Source organism: Emys orbicularis, chromosome 5 (assembly GCF_028017835.1).
Source record: "Emys orbicularis isolate rEmyOrb1 chromosome 5, rEmyOrb1.hap1, whole genome shotgun sequence".
Taxonomy (NCBI): Eukaryota; Metazoa; Chordata; order Testudines; family Emydidae; genus Emys; species Emys orbicularis.
Window position 1 is genome coordinate 47,519,815 of NC_088687.1, and position 18,552 is coordinate 47,538,366.

At 41.3% G+C, this 18,552-nt stretch overlaps 2 protein-coding genes across 2 annotated transcripts in view; one reads left to right on the forward strand and one right to left on the reverse strand.

The window, feature by feature from the left end:
- Positions 1–1,801, reverse strand: part of SCLT1 (sodium channel and clathrin linker 1) — a 136,235-nt gene extending 134,434 nt beyond the window's left edge. Inside the window, exons 1-2 of the mRNA XM_065404799.1 lie at positions 1,713–1,801; positions 961–1,075 (exon numbers count right to left, since the gene is read on the reverse strand). Of these exons, the coding sequence (XP_065260871.1) occupies positions 961–994 (34 nt within the window). The 5' untranslated portion in view covers positions 995–1,075; positions 1,713–1,801. The remainder of the gene's footprint in view (positions 1–960; positions 1,076–1,712) is intronic.
- A 10,817-nt stretch (positions 1,802–12,618) lies between these two features.
- Positions 12,619–17,898, forward strand: LOC135879007 (UPF0462 protein C4orf33-like). Its single transcript, XM_065404798.1, has 5 exons — positions 12,619–12,799; positions 15,141–15,201; positions 15,446–15,497; positions 15,622–15,821; positions 17,625–17,898. The coding sequence occupies exons 1-5, from the start codon at positions 12,619–12,621 to the stop codon at positions 17,719–17,721; spliced, it is 591 nt and encodes a 196-aa protein (XP_065260870.1). The 3' UTR covers positions 17,722–17,898.
- Positions 17,899–18,552: the final 654 nt, after the last annotated feature.

The following is an 18,552-nucleotide window of genomic DNA, read 5'->3' on the forward strand; positions in this document are numbered from 1 at the left end:
TACTATGGGGCTTCTATGGCTACACAAGAATCAAGTTTTATACCATCCAGTTGCATAAAAACAGAAATACCAAGATCTCATCTCCAGTACTTCCACTCTACAAATAAGTCTCAAAAGATAACTAAGAAAATTCCCTACATATGACAAAATTAGGGCTTGTCTACACTTATATTTTACAGCGTTCCAACTTGCTGGCTCAGGGGTGTGAAAAATCACGCACATCTCTTCCCCCCCCCCCCCCCCCAAGCGCAGCAAGTTTGAGCGCTGCAAAGCGCTAGCATGGACAGGCTCCGAGCTATTCCTCTCGTGCAGATGGATTTCCAGGAGCACTGGGAGAGCTCTCTCCCAGCGCTCGCACGCGGCCACACTCACACATCAAAGCGCTGCCACAGAAGCGCTCCCACAGCAGCGCTGTGAACTTCCCAGTGTAGACGTAGCCTTAGAGAAAGGCATTACTGAATACTGACAGAGTAGAAGCAACACACTGGGAGTGCTCTTCTGCACCATCTTAGACACAGCAGAAGGAAGCAGAAGTCCAAGTAGGTCCCTTCCAACATGTCTAAGCCTACAGTGCACATGCCAACCACCTCTCAACATTGTAGGTAGGTGGGGATGGGAAATGAAAGCTAAAAGTATCAATGAACCATAGTCAACAGTGAGACTGAATTTTTGTTTACTATTGTTATTGAAGACAAACCAGATTTGTTGACACAGTTATTTTCTTAACTAAGTATTGGGAGAGAGTTTTACAGAAAGTAACTCCTAAAACTACTGTATAACAGAACAGTGCGGGGGTTCTGTTTGTTTACTCTGGGACTAGGAGTAGCAGGTTTCCTGTTCAGCATCCATCTTTCAAACAATAATCAGGGAGTGAAACACAGTTTCAGGTTATGGAGAAATGTAATTGCAAGACTGTGTTTAAGTGCACAAAAATCTATTTTAAGTCTAGATGGAGCTTACTTTGATCTCTTAGAAAGTTGATCTCCATTGCCATACTTTAATCTGCACGTGCAGTCCAATGTTGGTAATAAAGAGCTTCAGTAAATTACTGTTTTTTCCAGCGATGCTGCAGAACCTGCAAGAGAAAAAGAATAACCAATCATTTTAACTTTAAATAACAACCTATTTCGGCGCGTTAGTTTCATTTTGTCCGGGTCTGGCAAAGCGCCACAGCCTCCGCACTGCGGGGGGAAGAGCACAGGGAACAATGTTTTGTCGGTTAAGCCAATCAATTGCCCCCCTTAGTTAGCTGCTAGAGGAAAATCACAGGCTCCAACCCCAAACAGCTCGCGCTCTGCCCAGGTGTCTCCCAGCTGCTCACGCCCCGCCCCAGTCTGTTACTCCGCCCCGCCCCCCCGGAAGTGCCCCGTGCTGCGATCAGGGGCGGTGCAGGCTCGAGCTGCGCCTCTCCGTCCGGCAAAACCCACCAGGCACTAAGCGGGAGGGGGACAGCCCCTAGGGCTCCGCACGCCCTGCCCCTAGCGAACCCCGGGCCGCCCCCGGGAAGGCAGCGAGCCGCAGCAAGCGGCTCCTGCGCGGGGCACCGCCGCTCACAGGTGTACAAACCCCGGGGCAGTTCGGCGGCGGGAGACGACGACGACCCTGGGGACAGAATTACCGTTACGCAAACGAGGCTTAGCGAGCCCGCGCAGCGACTCGCCCTGTGACCCACCCCCTTTCCCGGCCAGCGAGGTACAGCTGCCAGCTCCTACCTGCCCAACGTGCACTGCGAGCCCCGCTGTAAACCAGCGATACTTCCACCAACTGCCTTAGCGACCGACCCCGCGAGGAACTGTGTCGCTCACGTGACAGAAATCAATCCACCAATCAGAATCCCAGGTAAGTGTAAAGCGGTTTCTTATTGGTGTCATTTCCGCATGACCATGCCGGTCCGCCCCTTTCTCCCACGTGGGGTAAGGAAGGGCTAGACAAGTAGGCGAACACGCCTGTCCAGCGTGCGGAGGTGTGCGGTAGGTGAAATCCATTTAGGGGAGCAGCAGCAGCAACAACAACAACAACAACAAATGCCGCTGTAGCTTGTGCTGGGAGCTGGGCAGACTTGGGTGGGCGGGGCCTGTGGGCTAGGGAGGAGGAGACCAGCAGGAGAGTCGCTCCCCAGTAGAACCCGTTCCCCTTTGGGGGCTGGAATGGACCCCAGCAGGCCTGAGCGTCAGGAAGTATCTCTGAAACCCACCAGGAAAGCACGTGTCTCATCCATCCCGCGCCCCTCCAGTGCTGGTCCGTAGGGTGACCAGACGGCAAATGTGAAAAATCGGGACAGGGGGCGGGGGGTAATAGGAGCCTATATAAGAAAAAGACCCAAAAATCGGGACATCTGGTCACCCTAAGTCACTGCAACTAGGCCCCCGTGGCTGGCCCATGCCAGATTACTCCAGTTTGCAGGCTGGTTAATTGCCCTGTAGATGTTTGGGCTATGACTGAAGCCTGAGCTCTGGGACTCTGCAAAGTGAGAGGGTCCTAGAGATCGGGCTCCAGCTGGACCGGGAAGTCTACACAGTAATGAAACAGCGCTGCCTCTGTGCAGTGGAGCTAACCCTGCTGATGACCGGTGTGGGTATCCATATGATGGAATTTGTTTTGTTGTGTTTTTTTTTTTTAAACCTAGAAAACTACATACAAAAAGGTAGTAAAAAGAACATTATTAGGATTGCAAAGAAAAGAACTCAGAAGTCAAACACCAGAATTACAGTTCCGTGTTTAACCTTAATTTGGTCCCTTTGTGTGTATACATTATTATAGTTTTGAATTATGTGGTCATATACTATTTTTTCCTGGAATTTATTTTTATCCTTGTTGGGAATTCCTGAAATAAGCCAGAAATGTGTATTGGTCACTGTTAGAGCATCTATTCTGACTATAAAAAGTATGTGGTATAGTGGGCACCAAACTCCATTTCTCTTTAGCACTATAAGGGATGTGTGTAGAGATGCCAATAGCAGAAACAATCCAATACCAGTAAATTTTGGCTCCACGCTTAGTTATATATTTAATAAGTAATTTAATGCATCCAAAGAGCCGTGAGTATATAAATCAAACACTGCTAATTGTTTTACATTGTTAGCTTGAGGCTATGCTATACAAGTTTTTTCACATGGTTATGAAAGTTCCTTTGTTGTAGAGCCTGTTTAATCAGAATTTGCATATCTTAATTGACTGGTGAGCATTTTGGAGTTTTCTTATAGTAAATGCTCAAGCATAGAGTTATTGGGGGAGTACATATCTTTGTACTGTCACTATTTTAACCCATTTCTTAAGCAACAACCTATGTAGATTTAGGTGTTAATGTTGTTTTCCACTTGAAGAATAGAATGGTGACCAGCTCCTCTCAATGTGCAGTATATGCTGTCTCACACATTAAGGCTTGACCATGCAATCCTTATGCAGAGAAATCTGTGGACTTCAAGAAAAAATGTGCCTATCAGGGCTTCAGGTCAGGCAGTTAATGTTTTAATATTACAAAGACCTTTACCAGATTATTCAAATGTGGAGCATGGAGTTCTGAAAATGGCATGAAGGCAAAATTCTGCATTCCTGTACAGAAGAGCAGACCTCACTTAAGTCAATAGGCCAAATTATCAGTGAAGTTGTACCTGCTTATATAACATCTGAATTTGGCCCTATGGGAGTTGTATCCACATATCTGAGAAGAGTATGTGTTTTGCATACCTCTCATACTAGCAGCTGTCTTTTCAGCCATCTTTTATATGCATTTTTTCCCTATAGTAATAGTGAATCTGTGGAGTAAGGCCTGGTCTAAACTATATGCTTAGGTCGACGTAACTTGCCTTGCATTGACCTAGTTGTGGAAGTGTCATATGCCTATTTAGTAACACCACCTCCCAGAGTGGTGTTGAGTCACGGTCAATGTAATTAGGTTGCTTATGTTGACAGTTACTGGCTGTCACACAATGCCCCACGCTGACAATACAATCAATTCAAGTGCTCCTGGTGAGGACACACACCACTGACACAAAGAGCCACGTGTGCACACACACAAGCGATTTAATAATTGTGGAGGCTGTATGCCGATAGAAGTTAGGTCGACGTAATTTTGAAGTGTAGACATGGTGTAAGATTCCAGGAATGTCACCCTTTACTCTTAAGCCTAGGATGTTTGTTGACTCAGTGTGAAGCAATGAAAGCAGCTACAAGCGTGGTTGAGAGCTTTTGTTCAGAAAATCGCCAGGTTCAATTGTCACTGTGTTTCACAGTCTCTTAATGTCAATCTTTCAGGTTTTCAGCCATTTTGACTTTGAGTTACACCCATGTGGTGTACAGCTACAGTAAGGCAGTGGCTCTCAACCTTTCCAGACTACTGTACCCCATTCAGGAGTCTAATTTGCCTTGTGTACCCCCAAGTTTCACCTCACTTAAAAACTACTTGCTTACAAAATCAAACCTAAAAATACAAAAGTGTCAGCACATTATTACTAAAAAATAGCTTACTTTCTCATTTTTACCACGTAATTATAAAATAAATCAATTGAAATATTAATATTGTACTTACATTTCAGTGAATGGTACATAAAGCAGTATAAACAAGTTGTGTGAAATTTTAGTTTGTACTGACTTCGCTAGTCCTTTTCATGTAGTCTGTTGTACAACTATGCAAATTCCTAGATGAGTTGAGTACCCCCAGAAGACCTCTGTGTGCCCCCATGTACCCCTGTTTGAGAATCACTGCAGGAAGGCATGTATCTGTGCTATGCGTGGAGTCCTAGATCATTGTGATATCAGAGATGACTCGTCCAATCGCCACCCTTACCCTACAGCTAATTTGTAAGAAACAGTTAAATGAGGGAGACTGTACAGATAGTGGATTATTTGGCCTAGCTGCCACACTCATGCACCCAACTGCTACCCACACAAATCAATACATCTCCTAGTACAACCCGCCCCCAGACACTAATCAACACAACCAGCAACTCCAAACACACACAGCCCCTTAATATGGCACACTCACCCCAGCACAACCCACCTCCTCCTGCCGCGCCCCACCCCCAAGGGAGCTCACTCACCATGGATGTCTTTGTGGCCAAGATGGGCATAGCAATCTCTTCTTTTCCTGGTGTTGATGCTCTCTCCAGCCCTGTGGTGGTCTGCCCCCTTGGTTCCCTCAGGTTCTGCTTTGGGGTCTGGTGGTAGGATGTAAGTCCTGCCCCCAAAAGTGTTGTTTCCCTTGATCACTTCCTACCAGTCCCCTTTCTCCCCCAACAAATTAAGTAAAGACATTACATAACTGGAATCTGTAGAGTGCATGACAAACTTGGATGTGACCTTTAATGTTGATTTTTAAGTTGCCCATATAAAAGAGAACTGAAATCAAAAGTAAAGTCTCAGACCTTCACAGCATCACAGGTTTTCTCTGGGCGTGGCAAAGTCCCTACAGCCTGGCCTCAGGCAGCAGGAGTTCCTGCAGTATTCCTTCCCAGGAGCTTGAAATGTAAGACAGTTTACCTCTACTGTCTGCTGGCCTGTTCTTCTGAGTTCCTCCTCCAAGTCATGTATGCTTTGCATGTGTGGTGTGGTGTTGGGGGAATGGGGAGGGGGGGGGTGCCTGGGCCCAGTGCAGCTGCTTAATCCCTTCCTTATTAGTGTGGGGTTTGTATACCCTATCACATGCCCCTAGACCCAAATCAACGCAAGCACCCACACAACAACACAACCAGCATACACGGTAACTCCAAACACACACAGCTTCTCATGCAGCATGCACCCCTCATTTGCCATTCGTACAAACTAACATAACTGTCTCAGCACAACACAGTCCATACACAAGTCAACGTAGCCACTCACACAGAATGCAACTAGCACACACAATAGCCCCAAACATCACTCTGAAGGCTGGAATGCCTGAGTGAAGCAATAGAAACAGTTATGTGCATGGTTGAGAGCTCTTCTTGTTTAGAATGTCAGCAGGTTCAATCTTAACTGGGATTCACGGACCGTTGCCATCCAATTTTTAAGTTATCAGCCATTTTCAGCTTTTTTATACACATGAATTACACCTGTGCAAGAGCATGGGCTTTCAGCTATTAGTATCTTAATAAGATGCATTATTTCTTCTTGTCACTTCTAGTACTTGGTCTCCTATAATTCTAACCTGTGAGGCTACCTTCAAGTTTTATGCTTAAGGGGAAGCAGTGCCTGCTGCTGTCAGGAATTGTAACCACCTACCAAAGAGGTGAGAAAATCTTTTCATTATTGTTTTTCTTCTGATAAATGGTTGTTTTTATGTCTTCTGCAAGGATAATCTCTGGATTTCCCCAGATTTTTTCTAATGAGAGAGAGGAGAAACATAATGGAACATAAATGACTGAAAACCCAAAGTGCCTCATCACTAAAGCTCCATAATAGCACCAACATTCTATTTTTATTTTTAGAAACTATTACTAGTGTTTATGAATGAGTATATATGTTATGTGCACACACACGGGTTTTGATCCTGTATTGTACAGGTGCAGTGTGTTGTACATGTAGGCACAAGGTAAAAATGATGAGCAGGACAAAGGAAGCATCAGATCCTGATCTGCATAACCACCAAATTTCTGCTGTCTAATACAGGAGGGGAGCATGAAGCTTTGTTTACATCCTCAGGCACACTCATTCTGTGCCCTTTTTTACCCTGAGCTCTTCAGAGTAAGGGAACAAGCCCACAGTGGGCTTGGGGCTTACTTTCACTAAATGTGGAGAATTACACATAGGGCCCCATCCAGCTCCCATTTAAGTTAATGGGAATCTTTCTGTTCACTTCCGTGGAAGCTGAATCAGAACCCTAGTTGCTCAACCTTAGTTATGTCCACACATATCCTCTGTGTACACGTCTCCAAAGCACAGTCACCTTATACTCCTGCTGCTCAGTGCACAAGAAGTTATAGGATCAAGGTCTCAAGATTCATGTATGCAATTAGTGACCTTTTCTGAGAGATCTTTCAGACACAATTTTTTCAATATTAAAGTAATCATCTAAAAGATTATCCACAATATATAACCCTTTTGCGGTTCTGTATAGATGGAAAGGTGCATCATCTCATGTACTAGACATTAATTCCTGCCCCGTTTTGTTCATTTGGTAATGTATGTTTTATTTATCCACAGAAGTTCTTCCATTAGCTTTGTTTTAGAATTTATTCTTCTTCCCTCTGTCCTTCCAAGAAATCATTGGCCTAGTACTTTTCTGCAATCTTTTAAATTCTGCTTTTTCTATGGTCTGAACCATTTTACTTATTACTTCTCCTTTAGGCCCCAGTGCTGCAAACACTTACGTATGTGCTTAACCATAAGCATGTGAACAGTGCCACATATTTCACATACATAAGTATTAGCAGAATTGGTGCCTGGGTCTCATTTTCTAGCCCTTGCTGACTAAGTTTTATTTTTTTCAGCTTGAGTTATCATGCTACATAAACTGCCACCACAGCGGAAATTGACAGTAAAGGAAACAAGCCATAAAGCTCCCCACAGTTTGTGGCCCTATCCTAAATTAGTCTACCTTTTCATGTCAATGAAATCCTATTGAACTGAACATTAATTGTTTATTTGTTTTGGTTTTTTTAAACATTATTTAAAGAGACATTGTTAAGGTGATTGGCCCAATATTTGAGTTCCCTTTATTTGCTTATTTGTTTGCAAAGACCAAGGGAGCTTTTAAAAATAAGTATTATTTTCAAACATGTTTTAAATCTTTCTCCCATGCAGAGAAGAACAATACATTTTAGCGTCTCCACATTCATGAGTATCTTTACCTAGTTATCCTCACTCTAGTTATTTTATTGAGCTAGGCTCTATTCTTTTAAAGGAAAAGGTGATACTGCATTAATATATATTTATTGTATTAATATTTCAATGTAAATGTTATTTAATGGAAACCTGCTAAAAGCATGACTGTAGCTAACAGTTGTCAGTTTATGTTCTAAATAGTCACAATCGGAAGACCATAATATTAAGGCTGACTGGCTTTCCCCTGGCTTAGTTGCAGCCAGTGATTTTACTTCTAAAAACTGGATCACTGTTCAGATGCATGAACTTTTCACAGAGAGCTTGGAATGGTTTGTGGAATTACTGCACAGTGCAGTACACAGCAAAACAGCTCTGCTCTATCTAGATAATTTGCTAATTATGTGTGGCTATCCTTATCCAGTATGTACATGCCTCAACTGTCTGCTGGATGTAATTCACACCTGGTTAGAGTATATGATCACGTTGTCCTCTAAAAGCTAACTACTGTTACAAAAGTTACTGTCCCATCACCTGTTTGTGTGAGCATGTTGCCCTCCAGTGGCTGCAGCCTAAAAAGGATATAAGACCTAATGCTTCTACACAAGTATGAATGTTTTTCTCCTGTTTATAATGTTAAAATCTGATACAGTTTTTGAAATTTTCTAATTTTGGGCCCGACAATGACATGCCCTTACATGGTAAACACCCTTTCTGCCCCCTCCACACCAGGTGAAGTGTACTGTTCCCCATGACAAAGAATGGCAGAGGACATTCTTTGCTGTCTGCCTACTTGATCAAGATGTTATAACTTGATAACTATACATTATAAGAAATAGAAAGCTTCTTCACAGAAACTAGTCTGTAGGGGTTCAGATGAGTCTGGTGGCTCTTTAGAATAGTGTTTAGTGCAGTGCCACAGCTGACCAGGTGCTATCCATCACAACAAGGATAGACCTTTAGTATTTAAGAATAAAAGAGAGCATGCAGAATATTCCTCCAGCAGTAGGCTGCTTAATGGAGCATTCAGCACACATTGTTGAAGTGGATGAAGTTTTCAGAATTTCAGATTATATCCTATACTACCACTGTGTCCAAGTAGTTGGAAGGTGTCGTGAGTGCAGGGCTAGCTATGTCTTTCCTCTCTTTCTGGTTTCTCTGAGTGCGTCCCCTCAGGTGTTAGGCCTTGTGCCCTTACCTCTCCTGGGTTGGAATTCCACAGTTTTCCCACTCTTACCCAAGGTATTACAGTCCAGGACCTGGTCTATCAACTGTGCTTTCCCAGCAGATCCAACAGAGTTCAACACGTGGAGTTCTTCCCTTTGGGAATCTGTGACAGAGGCAAATATGGTGACCAGAAAGCCAAATCATTGTTTATTTTAATAGTCAGAGCAAAGAATTTAGAGAAAAAGGATTATAAACCAACACAGTGTACATGCATATCTAATGACTTACAATCCCTTCATATTGGCCTTGACAGGCTGAATTTCTTCTGACACCCCAGCTGGTTTGGGGTGTCTGCTTTCCCCTAACAGCTCTCCAGCTACTTTCCAGTCTCTAACAGCTCCCCAGTCTCTTTTTATCCAACCAGAGTTCTTTTGTTCTTGTCAGTTCCCAGACTTTTGCCTTTGTCGTCAAAAAACAGTTCAGTAGGCTCCGCAGGAAGTCAAGACAGATTCCTCAGAGCCATTACCCCATAACAACCCTTACTCCTGAAGGCATTCTGCGCCAAAAAAATAAAAATGCGGTGCACAATATTTTAAAATTCTGCAAATTTTATTTGTCAAATAAATGTGGAGGCTCCAGCATGGCATTGAGGAGCACAGGTCGCTGGCTGCACAGAGATGGGAGATCACTGTGCAGCTGCCCCCTGGGATAAGGACTCAGCAGTGAGGCTGCACCCAACCCTGACAGCGCAAGGACCGGGCCTGTCCCAGAAACACATCACTTGTGCCTTTCCCTCTGTGCCAGGTGCACCAGGTGTGGGCAGGCAGGCTCAGCAATGTAGGATCCAAGTGTGGAGGGGCTTAGTATGAAGGGATCCAGGGGTGGAGGGGGAGGGGGTTCTGTGTGGGGCAATTTGGGTACGGGCAGCTCAGTGTGGGATCCGGATGCACAGGGGCTTGTTGGGGAGTTCTGGGTGGAACGGTAATGGGATTCTGCAGGGGGGTCCAGGTGACGGTGCTTGGGGCTCAGCAGGAGGGGTCTAGGCGTGGGGGTATAGAGCTTGGCAGGGAGGTCTGGGTGTGGGGGGCTCAGTCGGGGGTCCAGGTGCATGGGGAGTGGGGCTCATCGGGGGGGTTCTGGGTGTGGGAAGGTGAGGCTCGGCAGGAGGGTTTTGGTATGAGAGGGTCTGGATGCACGGGGGTTGGGCAGATGAGGGAGCAGCTCCCTATACAGGGATCCCTCCCCCTGAAGCTGAGGAGCAATGGGTTCAGGAAGCTGGGGAGAGGGGGGAGTTTGCAGAGCTTTCTGCAGCTGGGGGAGAAATCTGGGGGTGGGTCTGATCCAGCCCCAGATGCTGTGTAAGGGAAGAGGAAGTCCCCTCCCCAGCCCAGTCGGGACTAGCAGCTGAGCCTGGCACAGGGTAGAAGCCACCAGCCGGGTTTTCCCCAGTCCCGCCCCTCTGCATCACAGTGATTTACCTCTCTGCTGACTGCCCTGGGTACCTGAAATATACTGCTGGGGAGGCTTGCGTGACTGCTCCTGTGGCTTCCCATTGCTTCCCCATCAGAAAGTAAGTTTTCTGTGGGGAAGCAAAGAAATCTGTGAGGGGACGTAAATTCTGTGCATGCGCGGTGGTGCAGAATTCCCCCAGGAGTAAACCCTCAAGTGTTTGCTGAGAGGTGGCTTACATTGAGCTATTCTTCCTTGCTGCTTATTTTCATTACAGCCCAACTACTAAACTAACCAATATATCCATACAGTAAACATTCCAATAACCAGGTCAACATACATTATTCATAAATTATTACATCTCCACTTCCTTCACAGAAGGTTCTTTGTTTTAAACCACCACACTCTGCATTAATTTCATTGAAGATGTGTGTAAATAGTCAGTAGCAGAATATGGTGGTTTATTTGCAGATAACCTTTAAAAGTATCAGCTTTACAGTTTACCTTTTAGCTGAAAAGTTACTTGAGTGCATGGTCCTTAATTCATGCTGCTATGAAAATAAAGACTCAGCAATGGGTTTAATGAGTTGAAATGTTGGTTTGGTTCTTAAATCCCTGCATTTTATTGGTTTACAGCAGAGCAATCCTTAGTGCCAACTGTTCTCTAATAATTTTAATTTCTTATATTTTGATGTTTACAAAACAGGTATTACATGTTACTTTGCCATGAAATAAATTGATTTTTACATTCACAAATCAGAGAAGATACATTTTGCAGTGGAAATTTATAGTTTGGTCTAATGTAGAATAGATGTTGATTGTTTTGGTAAAAATCTTTGACAATTTGTGGAAGATAATGTTTATGTGCACGTGCACAGTTGCCATTTCTTAATCTTAACTTGGGAGATGGTATTTTCAAAATAACAAAAGTAATTGGATCTTATTCTAAATGAATCGCTTGGCAATTTTATTTATTTTAATTATGCAAGTATAAGATTCCTGAAAGCATTAACTAGCAACAAGTACATACATTTTGTTTTGCATTTGTTTTAAAATGTTGTTTTTCAAATTTTCTGACATTTATTTAAAAAAAAAATTCTCATGTTAAGATATTATACAGAAAGGCCTATGTGGAACCACCCGATTCATGGCCTGGAGGTGGGGCCCAGCTGTCATGCAGAGTATTTTGCAACCACCTGAGCACTGAAGAGCCAGCTTTGTGACAATCCACTCTATGACCGGGAGGGGGGGAGATGGTTGTGATGGGTCAGAGGGGCAGGACATTACCTATCTTTTGCCTACAATCCCTGCATATGGGAACATAGTTGGCCATGGACACTCCGATAGACTACAGTACCAGAAGCAGCCATGGACTGGGTGTGTGATGAGGGGTAGAGAAACATATCTTAGCCCCACATGTTTCCAAATCCTTCTATTGGGCCCTCCACACACACAGTCGTTTTATTGATGTTTTGAATGTGGGATCAGGGTTACATCGTATGTTCCTGTATTACAGGGTGAATTTCATTGAATAACCCTGAGGTCCTGTTTTGAAAAAACAAGATCTCCTTGCTTTTTTCCCTTCAGAAAAGGATGAATTTTAGGGTTCCAGGACTATGTGTATAGCCCAGGAATAAGTGCATGTTGTGACCATCTTAATATTCGAGCTTGGCTGCTTTTTCTAAAATTTTAAACAGTGTGCAGAATTTGCTTTTATTATAAAACTCATTTGGCTAAATTCTTTTTTTGCAGCAAACTAGTGCAACTCCTTTGACTTCAGCAGAGCTGCATTTGTATGCGATGACTGAATCTGACCTCTGTTTTTAAGGTACTATGACCAAGCTTATTTTATCAATCCTTGTATGTGAAAAGCAGAATTTGCAATTAACCGTATTAAGCTGTGACAAGAATATTAATCTATTTTATGGCCTCTGTGCAGTCTTTCATTTTAATTTTGCTCAATTTTCTTTAAGCTAGTCCTTCCATTTAAAGGGCATCATCCTGCAGCTCTTATTCATGGGAGAAGTCCCACTGACATTCATTTGCATTTTCCTCATCAGAAAGAACTGAAAGATCAGGTACAAATAGATCAATTATCCCATGTGCTAACTTTCTTTGCGTTTCATACTTAGGATAACAAAATAACATTGCATACAATTTTGTATTTTTTTTTCTTCCTTTAGACTATACCAACAGGACAGTCTTTTCGGCTAATCTGGAATTGTTGACATACTTCCATTTCCAGTTTGTTTATAAAATAGTTAGATGGAATTTAAAATTGAACACACATGGGACAGTTTACCAGTGAGTCATGAGCCAGTAACTGTCAGGCTGAAGTCAGGCAGTGCAGGATTGCTGATGGAAGTAAGTGCTCCCTTCTTTAATGATCCTCCAGCACCACTCGGAGAGCCAGGAAAGCCTTTCAGTGGACTGTGGGACTATGAGGGTAAGTGGAAATGTTTTATTGCAAACAAAAATCTTGTGTAATACCTCGAGCAGTATACTTAATTTGTGTACCAGTGTAGATATTAGTGTTCCTGTGTAGTTGACGTATCTATTTTTTGTTTTAAATCCTGTGGCAAGTTATTTCACCAGGCCAATATAGCTTGAACTGATAGATACATTAAATATATTTGTTACAAATTGTGATTCTTTGATCACAATACAGTTCCCTTAAAGATGAAGTCTGGTAAGACTGTAAAGTTAACATTCTTTCTTCCCTTAATATGCTGAGTGTTCAAGAAAACACTTCGCTACTAATAATGACTACTTATTTATGATGACACCTTGCATTCAGAAAGTTCCTTAAACAACTTACAAACTTTACATTGTATGTATATATGTAAATCAATTCTCCCATTATAGAAATACAGTCAACCTTGGAACAAAGAGTCGTGGTTAGTTGTTTAATAGCACATACAAGTCACATTAGTTTGGGAAAGGAAGTGAATATGTTATCTAATTGAAACAGCATGAATATATGAGGCAAACAGAGTGTAAATACCTAAATAAGATTTTTTCTTGTTAAAAGTGTAGACATGTGGTTTGTTTAATTAAAAAATATTTGATTTTTGTTATTAAAAAGTGTAGAGGGATGGAGTGTAGTTTAGAGGGAAAAGTATAGAGGGATAGAGTCATGACAAGTAATGGTAAGGAGCTTAGTTTTTATGTCTCATCCTAAAGATGAGAGGGGGGAGTGTATATTTAGAAATGTACAGATAGAGTGGCAATTGTGTTAATCCTAATGAATCATGATTGTACTCTTCCTTAAAGAAACAGACAACTCAATTTAAACCAGTAATAGCTTAAACTCTAAACCAGTAACTGGCAAATTTTGGTAACTTAGATCAGCAGTTATTGAACTTCTTCCGATGGGAATCTATTTGAGAGATAATAAATTTGCAGGAGGCTACTGTCAAACAAAATTGATCACAAACACAGTATATAAAAACAGGGAAATTTTATTAGTTCATGTAATCTTCAGTGCAAAATTATGACTATCCTAAAATTTATTTTTACAACAGCGCTGTTGTTTCTTTTTTTTCTGTATGTCATTCTTTTTTTTTTTTTTTCCTTTTTCAGTTGTGCTGTTGTGAATGGGTCAGTCTGTTGTTTCCAGCAATGCTCCATCTTCTGTTGTGATTATCAAAGCACTAATACTAGCGATATACCAATAAGTTGTTAACACCTATTACCCACAAAATTCATTGTATCTAAAAAGTCAAGATTAATGCAAAATACAACCAAAATAATTTAATAAATAGATAGTAAATTGTATTTATTCCTTTCTATAGCCGAAATCAATAACCTCTATTTCTTGCTCTGAAAAAGTACATGGTGAGTGAGTACTGTACTTTGTTCTGACACTGCAATAAATGACCTCAAGATTCATATTTAAAATTCTTTACTAATCTGAAAGTGGTGCGGTATTCAGGCCATGAATACCTTATTATACCTCTCCCTTATTATACACTTTCCCATCAACTTCTCCTGAAGGGTGATACAACAAGGACAGCTTGCTTCCAAGTATGCCTGCTGCCTTAGAACACTACTTCTCTCTCCAGAGTCAGTCATCCTCCGGAAAAGCCAGTGGCTTTTAGTCCAAACATTTTATTCTTTGGCTGTTTGTATGCTCCTCCAAGGATTCCTGCTTCAGCTGGTCTTAATGACAGGCCTGTGCGTGCAGCTTAATCTTTGTGTGCATACACATGTATGCCTCTGTTTTGCTTTTTCTTTCTTTTTTTTTGTTTTGTATTTCATGTTCAAGCCAGGAGATTGGAAATTCATAGCACCAGGTTCCTGCACTTAAGTGCTTTACCTATGATGTCCACTGTGAGTGCAATTGACTACAATCACTAAGTCTTAACCAATTTCACTCACAGCAGGCATCACAAGTGAAGTGCTTCTGAGCTGTTGCTACTTTTGTCCTGTTGACAGCTAACATCAGTTAGCAGAACTATCTTTTTCCGGTTGACTCCAGCTTGAGACCTAGTGGTTAGATAGAACAAAGCAAAATCAAAATAACCCCTTTATTGCTGCTTTTTTTATAAAGCTCCTTATGGTGACAGTTGCCGTTGCCATTCTAAATTATGATTGTGGCATATTACTCAGAATATCTTAGAAACTGCTGATGGCATATGTACAATTAGTGGAACATTGTAGGCTAAATTTCTGCATAAAAAGAGAATAAAATTATTTTATTTAGTGAGAAGTTCAGAGGCGGAACAGAATAAGTAATTACCATATTATATTGATGGTATGCATGGGGTTTTTGTTTTTGTTTTCAGTTGTAGAAGCATTTTTCTTGAGTGAGACAACTAAGCGGTACTTAGAAGTTGAACTCTGTCCGTAAGTACAGTGCTTTTCTATTGTTTTTAAAATGTCACCTTATATTTTCAATGCCATTATATTAGCATTTCTAATATTCACTCAGACACACATAAGTGTGGAGGTGTGGTAGGGAATACAACAGTTGTGGAAGCTACTTCAGCCCTGAGATATGTATGAGTTCCCATTACATATGTGAATATAGGAGTATACTAATAGTTTACTTCAGTTGAATAACGTTGTTGCTCTATTTTAATATGGTCAGCCATGGACAACATTTATTGCTGTTGCTTTCTGGCAGAAGAAGAGTATGGAAAGTAAGTGATAAAATGCTTTCCATAAAAGTATGGAAAATTAACATCCTTTCTTAGTATCTAGTTGATCTTTATCTTTCAAATAAGAAACTGCCTTTCTTTTGCTTTTTTTATTGCTCTAACATAGCAAGAACTTGCTTTAACATTTGAAGTGTCCAGAACAGAAACCAAATGGGAAGGCAGAGCTCATCTCCCTTGGAGTTATTTTCCACCATGCACTGACAAGTTTAATGCATTTGCAATTCATGGATCAGAAGCAAAGAGAACATATGAAGCACTTTACCCTGTGCCTCAGCATGAAATACAGAAAGGACAGAAACCGGATTTGTAAGTAGAAAATTACCTCATCTGCATCACAATATATAATAGGAGTCTTGGGGAAATTTTTGTAAAATGGAGTTCATTTAGTTATAAATTTAAGACTACCATCCTAGTGCTTTAATTATGCTGCTAAGCACCAGTTTCACAAGCACTCTGCTGTGTGTAAAGAGCTTTGTGGCAGATAGCTGTAATTAGAGATTGATTTTTACTGCTATCCCTTAAGTGCATAGCAAATGATGCTTTCAACACCAATGGCATCTGTTTCATCACCTTTCTCAACAAGATCAATAATTTGATTGTCCCACGGTTCCCTGCCTAGAACACCCTTTGAAATGCCAACCAGTAATAATCTTACTATCTGCATCTCCAGTGGACCTGCTTTGTTTCTTCTCTACTATTCATGACAGCCCTGGCCTAGTTTCTCATTTTGGAATTGATTGCAGTAAAGGGGGACTGACTAAATCAGTTGAAAGAGATTGTAATATTAAAAGAACAGACAACATCAACAGAAAAAGAGACAAGCATGACCTCACCCGGATTCCATTTTGGGCCTATTTATTGCCCTGACCATGAAGTGAACTCAGACAACGATGAACTGGGTTATAATACTAATTGCTACTTCTGTGCAGTAAGCCTTCTGATATTTGTGTTGTTTAAGAAGAATGCCTTATCATCTTTTGCAGCAAACAAGGGAGTGCTAGAAGGATTTTATGGGGGAAGGAAAGAATTTATGGAATATCTAACAATATTTGTGTGAATTATCCCCAAACCTTGGTATGGGGGAGCATCCCGCATATAAATAGATTATTTATTGCAATTTCAGTTTTGTTTTGTAATTCATCTTTACTATTGATTTTTGACTCTTCAGAGTTAAATCAAGTGAAGAAAGATCAAAGGTTATTTGAAAAGGGGGGGGGGGAAATCTTTCCCTTTAACAGTTATGTGATACTAGCATAGTGTGAGCTGTATTACATGATTTACTGGCTGGTACTTATGACTACAGCATATGTAATGGAAAGAAGACATCTAGTATTCTAATGCTCCAGTAGAGTGGCCCAAAGGGATATACCAAGCAAGGATTTTTACAGGGTTTTAATCAGGATTTTATGCATAGCTTTAATTTCATTCTTGTGTAAATGGGAAAGAGAGATTTCAAGCCCTGTGTACCCATCCCTCTTATACCAGCTTCATTTTACTCCCCTCTGTTTTTTTCTGCCTTTGATGTCGTTTTCCTCTTTTCCTTTTCCTCCAAATCCCCTGTTCATGTTTACTAACGTTCTCCAACCGTTTCCCCCACCCCACCATTGCTCTAAAAGTAAATTAATAATAATAATTAATGGAAATAAGCCGTGTTCCCATCATTCTCATTCTTGCCTATTTGGGGAGGGGGAAGGAGGGAGAAACTTGGCTAAGTACTGTCTTTGGACTAGATCTTGAGCTTTAAGTCACATCACTGGTGAATTCTGGACATAGAGCCAGTATAACAGGCAAGGAGAGGGTCATTCCAGTGACAGCGGTGATCCTCTAATAGTCAGGGTCCTACACCAGATTCCCTCTCTACTGCTAACCTGGAAGATGTGGTTGGAGGCAAGGGTGAAGTGGGTATCCCTTTTTACTGGACTGATTCACCAACTGCAGTTTCAGCCTCCATTAGCAGCCAATGTCCATTAGATCAGCCATCAGGCTGCTTTTACTTAAGTTTGGAAACTGGCCCAGTGCACAACAGCTCAAAGTTATTCGTAACTTCTCAGTGTAAAGAAACAAATCTCATACCCGGAGTAATTTCCCGCCTCCCCATTTTATTTACAGCCATCGCTTGGAATTTTTCAAACAACTTAACCTGAAGGTGTTAATGGGAGAAGATTGGAAACAGCCTGAATCAGATCTGTGGATGTCAACTGATTAGATAAATGTATAAAAAAATTAGATATTTGATATGATTCCAGGTGGTTGAAGCTATAGGAACCAACCTCTTCAGCTAAACTGTGATAAGAGCTTTAGTATGCCTTTATAAATGTCATAAAAAATGAGGGTTTGAAAGCCTTTTTAAGCACCAAAAAAAGTCAATCTTTTTAAAAAGTCTATTATCTGCAGCAGTTACATCTAAAAATCATGGGTCAATGGTAGAGGCTTCTTTTGTATTACCTCATCAAGATACAAATGTGGAACTCGCATGTTCATGTAAGATGGAGGTGAGTCCATTTAAGTCATTCAGTCTATGCCCTTGGGCCTGCTAGTGCAGAGAAAAAGATACTCTAACTAGGGTTGTACATCTAGGTTATATTTATTCAGGTTAGAGTTCTTGGAAAAATCCAATGTTTGAGCTGGAATATCTCAGGTTATACAGTATAATCTCCGCATTTCTCCCTTACATTGAGAGATCTCCAAATATTTAGAGAGATTTTTCACTGCTACATGGTTTTTCATAACTGTTGCCATTGTGATTCCTGTTACCACTGGTAATTAAGTGGTAAATCTGTCCTATTAACTGAATCTTGAGCTTTTTCATAGTATTTATGTAACATTACCTGACTTGTATGTTATGGAATGCTGATTCTACGATGGGGTTTGTTATATTGTATTTAACAACGATTATGACATAACAGAGTTGCACAATTAATAAGGTAACCAAAATAGAATAATTATTCTTTCCTCAGTGTCTTGTTCTGGGGGATGTATAGAATTCCCTTATGTATTAAAAAATAAAAATAAAATTGTAGAGTGTAGGTTCTTTGGG